The 15,705-nt window shown below is 44.1% G+C and overlaps 1 protein-coding gene across 2 annotated transcripts in view; it reads right to left on the bottom strand.

Annotated features, from left to right (window-relative positions):
* Positions 1-15,705, bottom strand: part of SERGEF (secretion regulating guanine nucleotide exchange factor) — a 248,168-nt gene that overhangs the window by 214,567 nt on the left and 17,896 nt on the right. For both annotated transcript variants that reach the window (XM_070803581.1, XM_019975581.2), the window contains exons 6-8: positions 14,119-14,232; positions 9,273-9,335; positions 4,316-4,474 (exon numbers count right to left, since the gene is read on the bottom strand). In XM_070803581.1, the coding sequence (XP_070659682.1) occupies positions 4,316-4,474; positions 9,273-9,335; positions 14,119-14,232 (336 nt within the window). The remainder of the gene's footprint in view (positions 1-4,315; positions 4,475-9,272; positions 9,336-14,118; positions 14,233-15,705) is intronic.

Below are 15,705 nucleotides of genomic sequence, written 5' to 3'. Positions count from 1 at the left end.
GCCATGACAATCCTATATTGATTATATCAGAGAGCTACATGCCTGCTGCATGTAAGTGAAAACCCTCAGAAAACTGCCTGTCAGAGCTGGAGCTCAAGCAAGGCATCCCTAGCCAGTTCATGAGCCCTGTCTCCAGCGCTGCACAGACTCTGCTGAAATAGAAGCCTTTCTAAAAGCACCTGCTAATTCCTTAATATTATACTCACACACCCTAACCACAGCCACCCCCACTTAGGTATATGCAGCATTTTACAATTAGTTAGGATCATTCATGGGCTGCTCTGGTAGCTCAGCTGGTAAAGAATCCACCTGCAATGCAGGAGACCCTGCTTTGATTCCTGGGTCGGGAAGATCCCCTGAAGAAGGATTAGGCTACCCACTCCAGCATTCTTGGGCTTCCCTGGTGACTCAGACTAAAGAATCTGCCTGCAACGTGGGAGACCTGGGTTCGATCCCTGGTTTGTAAAGATCCCCTGGAGGACAGCATGGCAACCTACTCTAGTATTCTTGCCTGGAGAATTACTTGGACAGAGGAGCCTGGCAGGCTACTGCCCATGGGGTTGCAAAGAGTTGGACACAACTGAGCCGCTAAGCACAGCACACAGAGCAGCACCATTCAACAGATACACCCATTTGAACCCTACACAGCTGCTTACAGAAGGGAGGTAGGTTTTAACATCCTGACTTGAGAAATGAGGAAACTGAGCCTAGACAGGTGAAGTGACTTCATTAAGGTCACCAACTAAGAAGGCACCCAGAGCTGCCATCCAGTCCTCACAGGAAGCACTTCAGGCCAGGAAATCATGAATCTCAGAGGAGACAGCTGCAGGTCACTGAGCCCGGATAAAGTCACCCAGGAGTCCCATGAAGTTCCCGAGAACAATGATCAGGGACATTAAGCAGCTTGGGAAAGGTTTCTAGAATGCAGCTCCACCAGCCTGAGACACAGGTACCTTGCCAACTTTCCCAGATTAGAACAGGTTCTCCTGGACTCTTTCCAAGTGCTTCTGACTAACGGAGAAAAGTATTTTTCCATCGCAAGCACTGCAGGCAGGCACCAGACTCCTGATGGGGGAGGGCAGAGACTGCATCCCAGAGTCCCATATGCATGAACTAAAAGTTGTCCTGGTACCATGTGACCTGCCCTCGCTCAGCACCTTCCACTGGGGGTGGCCGTCTTGGGCAGCGTTCCTTGACGGTGGCACCACCAACACCTGGGGCTGGGTGTCTGTGTTGTGGGGCTGCCTCTGCGTTGTAGGACATTTAGCAGCATCCCTGGCCTGTACCAAGTAGAGGCCAGTAGCACCCCAATCCCAGACGTGATAACCAGACACATTCTGAAACCTTGCAAACATCCCCCAAGGTACAAAGTGGCCTGTGGCTGGGAGTCACTGGTGTAGGGACTATCACACCAGTAAGTACTCACACCAGTAAGGAGAGAGCACTGTCTACTTCCCCGCTCTCATCCTAACCCAATCCAGCCCACCTTACTGGGCAGATCCATGGTCACGGCCCATAAGCTGTTTTTAATCAATATCACACCCTAATGCCTCACAGAATGAGACAGGAGGCAGCTTTCTGTGCTGCTGTGGCTGCAGGTAGGTCCCAGGAACCATTCTCCTCTGGAGCTTGTGAAAACAACTCGAATCAAATAACTCCTTGTTCCAATAATGAGTTGCTTCTGATCCTGTAAGCAAATCTTGTTCCCGTTAACATGAGCAGCTGGGTCTGATTAAACTGGAGGCCCTGGCTGTTTCTTTTCAATGACACCGTGCCAGGGCAAAGGGGTCCACGGCTGCTGGGGAGGAGGATAAAACTGGTGAATCAAACAGCAGGGGACTCTCATCCACCCAAAACTCAGTGCGGCAACCAGGCCACTCCAACAGCCCAGCTTCCAACCACTCTGCACTCGGGAGAAAGGGGAAAGGGACAAAGCGCACAAACAAGAGATCCGAATCAACAAGTTAATTAAACAGCTGAAACTTTACCCAAAGACCATGCTTTCAAGGGGAGGTAGAAACCTGAAGCTGAGCCCCACAGAGAAGCTGGGATGACTCAGGCAGTGTCAGGGACATGGGTTCCAACCTCCCACCCCGAGGGCCGTGCTGTTGGCCCAGACGTGGAGATCAGAGTGAGTTCCAACGGTGCAAAGCCAGAATCAAAGCAGCAACATCTCTATGCCTTTCTTTAGTCAGCTGCCTAACCAGCTAACAGGCTTACTGACAGACTCAACTAAACCCACTACCGCTTGGTAGTAAGTGTATCCTGCTGCACTGCAATCCTTTGGAGACTGACTAAGCATGAAACGCCTACCTGTTAACACCCAGTGACTCACACGACTGCTAGTGTCTGTGCCCCTCTGCATGGTGACTTGGCTCCACTGATGCACTGAAATCGGACGCCAGCCTGTCTCCCCCACTGACAGTGGGCCCCTTGAGGGCAGGACTAGGACCAAGCACAAGGAATGGTACATAATCGGATCCTCACCATCTGTATGGTGGGCGGATGGGTAAAACCTTCTGTCTCTGTACTCTTAAGCCTGTCCACACATGGCAGGGACAGGGCATACATGCGTGCCAAGTGACCAGTCATGAACAACTCTTTTTCAACCCCATAAACTATAGCCCACTGGGCTCCTTTGTCCATGGGGTTCTCCAGGCAAGAATACTGGAGTGAGTAGCCATTGCCTTCTCCAAGGGATCTCCCGACCCAGGGATTGAACTTGTGTGTCTTATGTCTCCTGCATTGGCAGGCGGGTTCTTTACCACTAGCGCCACCTGGGAAGCCCCGACAGAGCATGGCCCGTCTCCTCCGTTTCTTCAAGCTTAGCCCACTGCTCAAAAGGTTCCCAATAAACAACAACCAAATTCAAAGAGACAAACTGAAGCCTTCTGATCATGGACCTCTTAAGAGGTCAGAAATCCTCGCAGTCTACCCTGCCTCATTTGAGTATGTTTAGTCTCTTTTAACTAGCAGGTTTAATGCAGCCAATGAATACTTTCTTTGGGAGGTGGTGGAGATACAGATGTGAGCAAGACTAATATGGGGCTTCCTCTCACAGAACTCACTATCAGGAGGAGAAGAGAAACAGTTAACAATTATATAAATAAGTAGCTACTATGCTCAGAGAGTCTCTTTAAGATAAATTTCTGTAGATGGTCCCAATCTTTAAGCAGTCTGAACTACTGTGAGGAAAGTCATGATTTGCCTCCAAATGAATGACACCATTAGAGCACCCTCTGAAAAAGTAAATGCAGAAAGTTTAAATACACCTTGGTTATACAGGCCTCTGTTTCAAAGCAATCTTTAAAAAAAATTTAAGAACCAATTAAAAGCATCATGGATGTAAATACTCCTAAGCCTATGTTTGTGTGTTCAAACATGTAGTGTGTGTTAACCAAGGATAACTGAAGCGGACTTGAAAACCTACAGAAGTCAGAAGGCATTGGAATAAGTCATGAGGTATTTGGGGGTCTACAGATCGGCGTGTTGCTAACAAGCAGGCCAAGAGCAGGCAAGGGGACTCCTGAGAACCCCTGAAGTTCAGAAGGCCTTGACACGATAATGGATCTTAAGAATCACAACCTGCCGGCCTGGGAAACTCTGTGTCAGTCAGCAAGAGCTGTAGGAAGGTTGGGAAGAAGGACAGCCATGAAAAAACAAACCCTGAGAACACTGTCAGGAATATGAAGACTAGGAAAGAAGAAATGCCCTAAGAGAGAGATGAGAAACAATTAAGATGAATCAAGAAAAGATAAAGATGCCAAAAGCTGGATGGCCTGGCCTGGTAAAGTGAGGTCTGAGGGAACACGTGAGATATTCGAATCAATGTACACAGTTTGTTAGGGTTAATAAAAATTCAAACCAAAATACCATGCCAGCTATGACTCAAAATAATGCTCTGCCTCAATCTTGAACATTTAACTTAAGTTTCTGATGCCTTGAATTTAGACTCAGGTGGAAATGCAAATAGAGTCACTCCTTTAGCTATGACAAGGCAAAGACCCTCCCAACAACCTGGACAAATTTCTGGGTGGTGCCTGTTGCCTCTCGAAACCTCATGGACCCTTAGAACCACAAGGAGTTAACCTAAACCAGCCTCACATTTTTGGGTACAAATCTATGATCCAGAGAAGTAAAGCCACACATCTGACTGACTGCAGAACTATTAATAGATCTCAGGTCCTCCCCTTCCCAGTCCTTCAAGCTTTTCATCAGTGAAAACCAACCTACCTAATCCCGAGCATTCATAGCTATTTAGACAGCTGTCCCCCAGCTGCTCTTTCCAACCACAAATTCCCTGCCACTCTCTCACCTGTCTGAGCAACCAGGTGTGTCCACCCACTCCAGACAGCAGCGATCTTTTCATTCTGGAAACAACGTGCTTCTATTCTCTGGGGCAGAAGGAGGAAAGCAGCCTGGGAAGCCAGTTGCCCGTGTTTGTTGCTTCCCCAAACATACAGCTCTCCTGCATCTTTAAACAAACAGAAGGGAAACAAAAGAGATGAAGAAACATTAGCCCAAAATGATGGAAAATAACCCGAGTCTGGGGGAAAAAAGTGGTTCAAAGAAGTTGTATTATTCTTACCCTACAATATTGAATAGAGCAAAGCAAGATACCAAATTCAGGTATAGCATAATACATAAGTTTTTTTTTAATTCTATAAATAGGAAAAAAGGCCAAATGTTTTTAACAGTTTGTCAAGAACAGGAAAAGTGAGTTTATTTTTTCATTAATTCATTCAACAAATATTTATTCAACATCCACCTTGTGCAAGACATATGGTTCTCCGTTTTCTACATTTTTTAAATAAATGCTTACCTTTCGTTAGAAAAAATATATATTAGCTTTTCAAAATAACAGATTAAAAGGCAAATTATTTAAAGTTTAAACTTTATAAATATCTGATGATTTCACCACATGCCCTGTTCAGCGGAAAATATAAAGTTATCATATCACATTCACATAGCACTTAAGCTCATTTGAACCTCACAATAATCCTGAGATATAAGCAGGAATGAGACTGACTGACATTGCGATTTAACAGAAAGAGAGCAAATTCAGAGTCAAGTGACTCTGGCTTCTATTCTTGGATCTGCTAACTAGTTATTGACCTTGGACAAACCACTTCCTCTCCAAACCTTAGTTTCACCAGCTGAAGACTGGAGGGGAAAGCTGATGGTGGAGAAGGACACTGTAACTGATGTAAGGAGAGACTGGCGGGCGACTGTGGCAAACCAGAGGGCACATGGCTGTCGAGAAGGCATTCAAGTTCAACAAATCTTTAACTGGAAGTCAAACAAAAGAGGGCATGGGCTACAGTCTGGCTTATGAATCTACCGTCTGTGACTCCTTGGATGATCTCTCAGTGCTTCCCCAACCCTCACATGTAACACAGCACAGGACAGCACACGGTGCCCACAGGCAGCTAAGGCACCAGTTACTTGACTCTGAAATTGCTCTTTCTATTAAATCACAATGTCAGTCAGTCTTATTCCTGCTTACATCACAGGATTATTGTGAGGTTCAAATGAGACGTTTTGAAGATAAAAAAAAAAAAAGCACAATGTATTGTGAAAACTTAGTGCAAAAACAAAGAGTATGGCTCCTTAAGAATTTTCATATTGATTACATGTTGCAATAATATTTTGGATATACTGGGTAAAGCAAAATAAATTATTAAAATTAATTCGCCTGTTTCTTTTACTTTTTGCAATGCAGCTCACATTATATTTCTCCTAGACAGCACTCTTCTGGAAGATAAATTAACCAAGGCTCGGAGACATTAAGTGACTTTCAAGATTGCAAGGCTTATTAGGGATCAAGCAGGACCAGAAGCCGGATTTTCCACTTCCACTGCATCCTGTGACCTCCCAATAAAGGTTTATAGCATCGCTTGCCCTGGAGCAGCTTGGTCTATTCTCAAAAACCAATCAGAAGCCAAACAGTATCATTAAAGGATATGAGGCCAAGACTTGGGGTTTAAGTCCCAGATCTGCTACTGGATGACTCTTTGACACTGGGCACATCACGTCACATTCTGGGTCTCTGTTTCATGGTCTAAAATGTGTGCTCAGTCCCTCAGTCGTGTCTGACTCTTTGCAACCCCATGGAGGGTAGCCCACCAGGCTCCTCTGCCTACAGAATTTTCCAGGCAAGAACACTGGGGTGGGTTGCCATTTCCTTCTCCAGGGCATTTTCCCAACCCAGGGATCGAACCTGTGTCTCTTACATCTCCTGCACTGGCAGGGGGGTTCTTTACCACTGGGGCCCCCGGGGAAGCCCAAGTCTAAAATAAGGGACCATAAATCAGTGGAGTCTTTGTGTCACCCAGGTGACCTTGCAGCACTGACATACCGCAGTTCTATACAGCAAATTTGGTTTATTTCATGCCTAGAGAGAAGGCAACCTCCCTGGACCTCACCAGGGTGTGTTAAGTATGAGGATTCCTTACAAGAGGGAAGTGGAGCCCCTCGGCAAAGTCTCCACCCGTGAAAGGGACTGCTGAGCTACCAAGGTGCCACTGACAATGAGCCTGTGTCTGTTATAAGCCTTCATTTATCTTAGTAAGTCTAAACCATCTTTTGCAAAGACAAACTGTCTTCCACATGCAGATCATTACGCTGTGCATCAGCAGGCAAAATTAAATTCTGCTGCAATGCCAAACAGTTACATAAGCTACAACTCCAGAGCGGTCTAGAGAGCACCGAACAAAACGCGGTGTGTCACAGCTTGAACTGGACTGGGAAAGAGGGATATTAATCTTGACCCTTTTAAGTCACTTTCAAAATATCCAGAACCAATTTACCTTGTGCATATACTCTAAAAATCACTAAATTGCACACTTTAAAGGAGTGAATTTCATATATGAAGCACATCTCAATAAAAAATTCAACATCTGTGTTTTTAAAACACCATAACAAAAGTACCCGCATATGAAATAATAGTTTTAGTAATATAAAATTTTTGAAGAAATTGATATTAATGAGCAATTAGAAGAACCTCTAGGTTTACATAATACTAGCCATCTCAAGTTAGACTAAAAGTTGAAACCTATTACTCTATTCTTATTCTTGGAAAAGAATGCCTTCTCCCAGAGCTAGTGAGGACTACAAGGGATGAACTAGTCACTTCTCGTCCCCTCTATAAAAGGGGAGGTGAGGGACCACATGCCCAGGAGAGTCCTTAGAGCTGGCATTCATTTCAGCTCACCCTTTTTAGCATATGTACAAATCTGCCTAATATGAACCAGAGGCTAAAAGCAGGTATTTCCTTCATTAGTTAGTTGCTTTTAATTCATTAAATATCAAATTATCTACAATTCAGAATTTATAAAGTGTTTAAACTCTCACGTTACAGCTCTTGTGTTCTCCTCAAATCTGATGTTGAAGAATGCAAGCCCCCATTAATTTACAGATACAGTGTATACATCTTTAATTTCCACATAAAACATTGAAAATACAGTGTATGAAAGTCATTTCCCTTTGCTTAAAAAATGAAATGCATTCAACTCTGGGCAAGAGAGCTTACCAACATAAATTTCTCATAGCTATAGTCTCCAGTCTACCTGCAGGAGTCAGGGCAATCCAGGCTTTGAAAAAGATAAACTTTGAGAGAGAGAACTTTCACTTTCAAGAAAATGCTGGGGCTTCCCTGGTGGCTCAGTGGTAAAGAATCCACCTGCCAATCCAGGAGACATGGGTTCAATCCCTGATCTGGGAAGATCCACGTCACAGAGCAACTAAGCCCACAACTACTGAGCCTGTGCTCTAGAGCCTGTGAGTCGCAACTACTGAGCTCACGTGCCACCACTACCAGGGGTGGTAAACGACTAGGGTGAAGCCCACGCACCCTGGAGCGTGTGCTCTGCAACAAGAGAAGCCATCACAGTGAGAAGCCCCCGGACCACAACTAGAGAGGCGCTCCCACTTGCTGCCACTAGAGAAAAGCCTGTGCAGCTACAAAGAGCCAACGCAACCCAAAAAAATGCTGCACTGTCAGCAGTTAATACTGTATTGACTGAGTGTGTCAAATAGATGGATGGATGGATACATAGCCAAGGCAGAGAGGTATACATAGTGTGTGAGAGAAAAAAGACTTGATAGAGAGTGAAAGTGAAAGTCACTCAGTCGTGTCCAACTCTTTGCAACTATACAGTCCATGGAATTCTCCAGGCCAGAATACTGGAGTGAGGGCAGATTAAAGAGATGGAATAGAGAGATCAACTAGAGAAATATATAAAAACATAAAATAAATTAGAAAAATATACACACAACTAGATTTAGCAGTATATGGAGACCTTGGTTATATATAAAGATGGAAGATAAAAATAGAAACATGTAGTTAAATAAAATAGAGAAGATAAACAGAGAGAACAGACAGGGCAACAGATAAAAGGAGTAGAAAGATACAGGGCTTCCCTGGTGACTCAGCTGGTAAAGAACCTGCCTGTAATGCAGGAGACCTGGGTTCAATCCCTGGGTGGGGAAGACGCCCTACAAAAGGGAACAGCTATCCATTCCAGTATTCTGGCCTGGAGAATTCCATGGACTAAACAAGATTGCAAAGAGTCTGACACGATTGAGTGACAAATCAAAGCAAAAATATGCTAGTTTGAGATTAAACAGCTAGAGAAGAGAAAGCTAGAGAACGTAGAAAGCTTTGATAGTTATATGTGTATATGTGTTTAGTCGCTCAGTCATGTCTGACTCTTTGCAACCCCATGGACTGTAGCCCGCCAGGCTTCTCTGTCCATGAGATTCTCCGGCAAAAATACTGGCGTGGGCAGCCATTCCCTTCTCCAGGGGATCTTCCTGACCCAGGGACCAAACTTAGGCCTCCTGCATTGACTATTCACTGACTGAGCCACCAGGGAAGTTTAAAACAGTTACATTAGACATCAAAACAGATTAGATGAATAAGAATATGTTATACATAAATTTACTGTTGGTTATATGATTTGACAATCACAACTACTCCAAAAGATATTTTTATCCCTGTTGTACAGCTGAGAAAACAAACTCAGAGGAAGGGAAGTGAGCCTCTATTTCACATGAGTGTTTTAATGTGTATTATCATATGAAATTCTGAAAACTACCCCCAAAATATTTTATAGACAAGTCAATGGTCTCAGGAAGGTAGAGTGACTTGCTAAGATCACATCAGCAGTGGCATCATTATCCCAACTCCATCGTCTATGCTCTTCCATCTGTATCCCAACAGCAACACTTGAGGCAGAAACGCCCAGCATTCTGAATGGCATGTTACCTACCTGTCAGTGACGCTGAGTGATCAGAGCCAGCAAGAACACATACTGCTTGAGAATTCTCTAGGCCTACCAAAAAAAAAAAAAAATTCTTTTGAAATCACATTTATAACAGAACAAATTGGGTAGAGAAGGGCCACAAGCAGTGACCCACCAGCACCTGGGGAGAAACTCAGCCAAAGCATGAAGGTCTGAGTCAGCAGCACTGGCCAAGAAGATGAGCGGTGTGGTAGACAGACTGGTGATATCCAGGAGGCTGAACAAATAAGTAAATATTTTGAGGATAAAGGAGTCAGATTTCCCACTATTAGAAAAGAGAAGGAAGGAACAGATATGAAAAGGTGGAAGGCTAGAATCGACCATTTGACACTGGATTGTAACTGAATTCAGTGTAAACTCATGGTTTCTACAAAAGATAAACAAACGTAGGTATACGTAGGTATAAACACAAGTGTGTGTCCCTGTATATTTCCTTGCTCTGTCCACGGAGTGGGCCCAGAAGCAGTGACATCTCTTATATTCAGCTGCTATCAAGTGCAGACACTGAGACACAAGTCCAGGCCTTCTAACAAGACACAGACAGAACTAGAATTTGAACTTGCCTCCCATCTCAAATCCAGGCTCTTCCTCCCTAAATACACTGCTTTCAGTGATGAGGTATAATCCCAATCAACTCTGCTCAAAGCTGTGATCACCTGGTCTGGCATGCAGATATGCAGTCTTATTCTGTAACTTTCTTCTGACATTTCTGTTTAATTTACTCAGTTCAGTTCAGTCACTCAGTCATGTCCAACTATTTGTGACCCCATGGACTGCAGGCTTCCCTGTCCATCACTAATTCCTGGAGTTTGCTCAAACTCATGTCCGTCACATCAGTGATGCTATCCAACCATCTCATCCTCTGTCATCCCCTTCTCCTCCTGCCTTCAGTCTTTCCCAGCATCAGGGTCTTTTCAAATGAGTCAGTTCTTCACATCAGGTGGCCAAAGTATTAGAGTTTCAGCTATAGCATCAGTCCTTCCAATGAATATTCAGGACTGTTTACCTTTAGGATTGACTGGTTGGATCTTCCTGCAGTCCAAGGGACTCTCAAGAGTCTTCTCCAACACCACAGTTCAAAAGCATCAATTCTTCGGCACTCAACTTTCTTCCTAGTCCAACTCTCACATCCATACGTGACTACTGGAAAAATTGTAGCTTGACTAGATGGACCTTTGTTGACAAAGTAATGTCTCTGCTTTTTAATATGCTATCTAGGTTGGTCACAGCTTTTCTTCCATGGAGCAAGCGCCTTTTAATTTTATGGCTGCAGTCACCATCTGCAGTGATTTTGGAGCCCAACTGTTTCCACTGTTTCCCCATCTATTTGCCATGAAGTGATGGGACCGGATGCCATGATCTTAGTTTTCTGAATGTTGAGTTTTAAGCCAACTTTTTCACTCTCCTCTTTCACTTTCACTGAGAGTCTCTCTAGTTCCTCTTTGCTTTCTGCCATAAGAGTGGTGTCATATGCGTATCTGAGGTTATTGATATTTCTTCCAGCAATCTTGATTCCAGCTTGTACTTCATCCAGTCTGGCATTTGACATGATGTACTCTGCATATAAGTTAAATAAGCAGGGTGACAATATACAGCCTGTACGTACCCCTTTCCCAAATTGGAACCAGTCTGTTGTTCCATGTCTGGTTCTAACTGTTGCTTCTTGACCTGCATACAGATTTCTCAGAAGGCAGGTAAGGTGGTCTGGTATTCCCATCTCTTGAATTTTCCACAGTTCATTGTGATCCCCACAGTCAAAGGTTTTGGAGTAGTCAATAAAGCAGAAGTAGATGTTTTTCTGGAACTCTCTTACTTTTTCTATGATCCAATGGATATTGGCAATTTGATCCCTGGTTCCTCTACCTTTTCTAAATCCAGCTTGAACATCTGGAAGTTCATGGTTCATGTACTGTTGAAGCCTGGCTTGGAGAATTTTGAGCATTACTTTGCTAGCGTGTAAGATGAGTGCAATTGTGAAGTAGTTTGAACATTCTTTGGCATTGCCTTTCTTAGGGATTGAAATGAAACTGACCATTTTCAGTCCTATGGCTACTGCTGAGTTTCCTAGATTTGCTGGCATATTGAGTGCAGCACTTTCATAGCATCACCTTTTAGGACTTGAAAGAGCTCAACTGGAATTCCATCACCTCCACTAGCTTTGTTTGTAGTGATGCTTCTTAAGGCCCACTTGACTTCACATTCCAGGATGTCTGGCTCTAGGTGAGTGATCACACCATCATGGTTATCTGGGTCATGAAGATCTTTTTTATATATTTCTTCTGTGTATTCTTGCCACCTCTTCTTAATATCTTCTGCTTCTGTTAGGTCCATACCATTTCTGTCCTTGATTGTACCCATCTTTGTACGACATGTTCCCTTGGTATCTCTAATTTTCCTGAAGAGATCACTAGTCTTTCCCATTCTATTGCTTTCCTCTATTTCTTTGCATTGATCGCTGAGGAAGGCTTTCTTATTGCTCCTTGCTATTCTTTGGAACTCTGCATTCAGATGGGTATAGTTTTCCTTTTCTCCTTTGCCTTTAGCTTCTCTTCTTTTCTCAGATATTTGTAAGGCCTCCTCTGACAACCATTTTGTCTTTTTACATTTCTTTTTCTTGGGAGTGGTCTTGATCACTGCCTCCTATACAATGTCACGAACCTCTGTCCATGGTTCTTCAGGCACTCTTATCAGATCTAATCCCTTGAATCTATTTGTCACTTCCACTATATAACTGTAAGGGATTTGATTTAGGTTATACTTGAATGGTCTAGTGGTTTTCCCTACTTTCTTCAATTTAAGTCTGAATTTTGCAGTAAGGAGTTCATGATCTGAGCCACAGTCAGCTCCGGCTCTTGTTTTTGTGGACTGTATAAAGCTTCTCCAGTGTCTTAAAATACCCCTCATGCCGTCAAGTATCCTATAGAATGAGAAAGGGACAAACAGATGTTCTTGCCACTTTCATCAGAGAGGACGCACTGGTCCCCTAGTGGCCAGGTTGGGAGAGGACGCCCAGGGTCCCAGCTCCAGAACTGATGGAGATGATGTAAAGATGGGGGGAAGGTAAAGTGAAAGACTTTGAGGGCAGGAAGCTGAGATCTCTGCTACTGTCTCATCAGAAAACTCCCCCAAACCACCTCTGAATCTAAGCTGTGCCCTGAGAAGATTCCCAACCAGGTTAAGTCAAATCAAATAAAAACATTACTGATTCCTTTTAGATACAAAATCTGTACAAAAACAGAAAGTAGACACAGTCCCTAGCCTTAAAATGCTCATCATCTTTGGCATTTGGGAAAACATGTAAACAGCTCATAACAATACAACACACTGTGCTGTCCCTGCAGAGAAAGAAAATGCAAACGGAGGCGAGAAGAGGGCAGAGTCTTTCAGTTGCAGCTGAGCTAGGACCTGAAAAATTATCAGGATTTTTCCACGGAGAACAGAAAGGAAAAGGCATTCTGCACAGAGGTAATAGTCTGCCCACAAGCACAGAGGGATGAGAACACAGTGCATGCCCAGGGAGCAGCGAATACCCTGGTGAGGCAGGAAAAATGTTTGGCAAGTATGAGCTTATATTACAAATGCTTTCAATGTGAAGCAGACTCTCTGGCCTGTGTCCAATGGTCCCTTCTCCTTCTCCGAGAGAACTCTCCCCAGCTCAACCCCTGGGCTTCAGGGGGCTAACCTTACGCCCGCAGCAGGGGGAAGCCTTGAGGACTAAATCAGATCCGGGACTTCCCTGGTGGTCCAGTGCCTAAGACTCCACACCCCAATGCAGGGGGCCTGGGTTCAATCCCTGGTCAGGGAACTAGATCCCACGTGCTGCAACTAAAGATTCCACATGCTATAACTAAGACCAGGTACAGCCAAATAAACAAATGAATATTTTTTTAAAAAGAGAGAGAGAAAGTGGCAATCAGAGCATCCCAACAACTTGTAGCACACGCCCACTGTGGCTCACTCCTCAGTCTTCTTTCCCTGCTTCCTACCACCCTCAAAAATCCCTCCTTTGTTCTGAGCTAGAGGAGAGTAGAGGTTTCCTAACAGCTTTCTCCTAGAGCCAACCCTCAGTTAACTGGATCACAAAGTCAGATAGCCAGAGAGGAAGAGAAGGAGGAGGTGGAGACGTGGTACTACATATGGAGAGAGAAAGGCCCACAAAGAGTGTAGAGGGAGAGAGACAGGAGGTCCTAGAGGCTAACTTCCCAACAAAAGGCTGACCAGCAGACCAGTAGGCAGCATCCTTCCTATCTACTCTTCATGTGCTCATGGAGAGACTTCCCTAAGGGAACACTTCCGGCCCCTCTCTCTACGTCCTCAGCCGCTCCTGCTTTCCTTTGGGGAGTGGCTGGGCAGGCAGGCATGGTCTTCATGGCTTCTCTCTCTGGGCTGTGCCTGCCTGCAGAGGGCCCCTCCTCCAGGTGCTCAGTGGCACCAGGAATTTAGCAGGACTGCCTGCAGCTGCGCCTGTGCCTGGTGGGTAAATCCAAGCTGGTATTCAGAACTTGGAGGCTCACTACTGCTACCCATTATTTCCAAACACCTAACTCATGTCTTTCAATCTAACCATTTTGATTTCTACCTACCTGACTTGCATCTGTCTTTCAATGGGTTCTGAACTCTGGCACCAAAGAGGGGTACTTTTACTGGGCCTACAAAAATCCCAAAAAATTAAGAGACCTACCAACAGAGAGTTAAGACAGAGAGACCAAGAAACAGCAAAAAGAAAAATGCCATTTACCCATTTTGTGCATGCCTGTATCTCCGTTTCCAGACAAAGAATGAATACAGGACTCAGAAGAAATAAGGGCCTTACCTGTCACTGTGCTGGGTTCCTTTGCTGTCAGAAACAGTGGGAGAGTCTGCCCAGGACACAGTCGCCGTCCAGATGATGCCAAACCAGTTCCCCACTGGAACACAGTGCCGCTAGCTTCCCAGCGGCGTAGGAGAGAAAAAGAGAAAACATTTACCTGGATGAAGACTAGATGGCGCTTTCAACCTCATGCCATAAGAGATTCCCCATTCATGCTTAGTTAGCATACGTATTATGAAAAAGCTTACTGCCTCAAGCAATTCTATGGCTGGTCCTAGGGACTACCACCAAGCCAATCACAAATCCAATCTTCAGGGCAATCTAAGACCATCAGTGGAAATCCCAACATAGTAAAACTCCTTCCAGAAAGTTCTCCTTTGACTCCCCTGGAGTCAAATTTGACTCCTCCAGAATCAAATTACTGGAATGATATCTTTTTCATGATTAACCCGAAAAGACAACCCAGACTCCAGACCAAGCAGGAAACAACCTTGAACCCTACCACGTCCATGCCTCACATTCACTGGATGAGAAACTGAAGCCTGAAGAGGGCATGTGATTTGTCCAAGGTCATACAGGGAGCAGGGAGCAGAGAAAACACCAGGACTCAACTCTCTCCTGCACCTAACATAGCGCCTTTTCTACTACACCAAGATGAATTCTGAGATTCCTAATTGTCAAATAAATACATATTTATGACTGCAAGATAGCTTCTTAACAGCCACCATTTCCACACGTGGAATGGTCTTTTGTTTCCATATTCACTGGATCTAATTCATATACCAATGTTCTGAAACTCATACCAATGTGTAGATGAAATATCATATATTTGGCCTACAGTCAGATGTGTGTAACTAGGCTCCATCACCCAACAGCAACATTAAGATACTGCTCCTCCAGAAGTCTTATACCCAGTGGTCCTCTAGGCTGAAAACAGACAAGCTTGCTGTGTGAAATGTAACTGGTGATGACTGAGCACAAAGTGAACAAAACACAGTGTTGAAATAAAATGAAACTTACCAACTCTTCAACAAATTGTGAGAGAAAAAACAGAAAGGAAAAGGTACATAAAGAAGCTGGAGATGTCCAATAAAGGACTAATACTTAAAATATGCAGTGAACTCCTAAAACTCAACAACAACAAAAATAAAACCTGATTCAAAAATGAGTAAAGGACTTGAATAGACTTTTCTCCAAAGAAAATACACAAATGGCCATAAGCACATGAAAAGATGATCAACATTACTAACCATTAGCAAAAGGAAATCAAAACTACCCTGAAATTGTCACTTTACACTCATTGGGATGGCATTGGGATTGCTACTACAACAAGGGTTGGCAAGGATGTGAAGAAATTTGGAAACCTTCTGCACTACTGGTGGTCACGTAAATTGGTACAGCCACTGTGGAAAACAGTATGGCAATTCCCCCCAAAACTAAAAATAGAATTCCTGTATGATCCAGCAATAATACTTCTGGGTAAATATCCAAAAGAATTGAAAGCAAGATCTCAAAGTGATATCTGTACACCCACGTTCATGGCCGTATTATTCACAATAGCTAAAGTACGGACACAACCCAAGAGTCCAT

This window comes from Bos indicus, chromosome 15, assembly GCF_029378745.1.
Source record: "Bos indicus isolate NIAB-ARS_2022 breed Sahiwal x Tharparkar chromosome 15, NIAB-ARS_B.indTharparkar_mat_pri_1.0, whole genome shotgun sequence".
NCBI classification, from domain to species: domain Eukaryota; kingdom Metazoa; phylum Chordata; class Mammalia; order Artiodactyla; family Bovidae; genus Bos; species Bos indicus.
The sequence above is the reverse complement of the archived record's forward strand: the minus strand, read 5'-3'. Positions and strand labels throughout refer to the sequence as shown.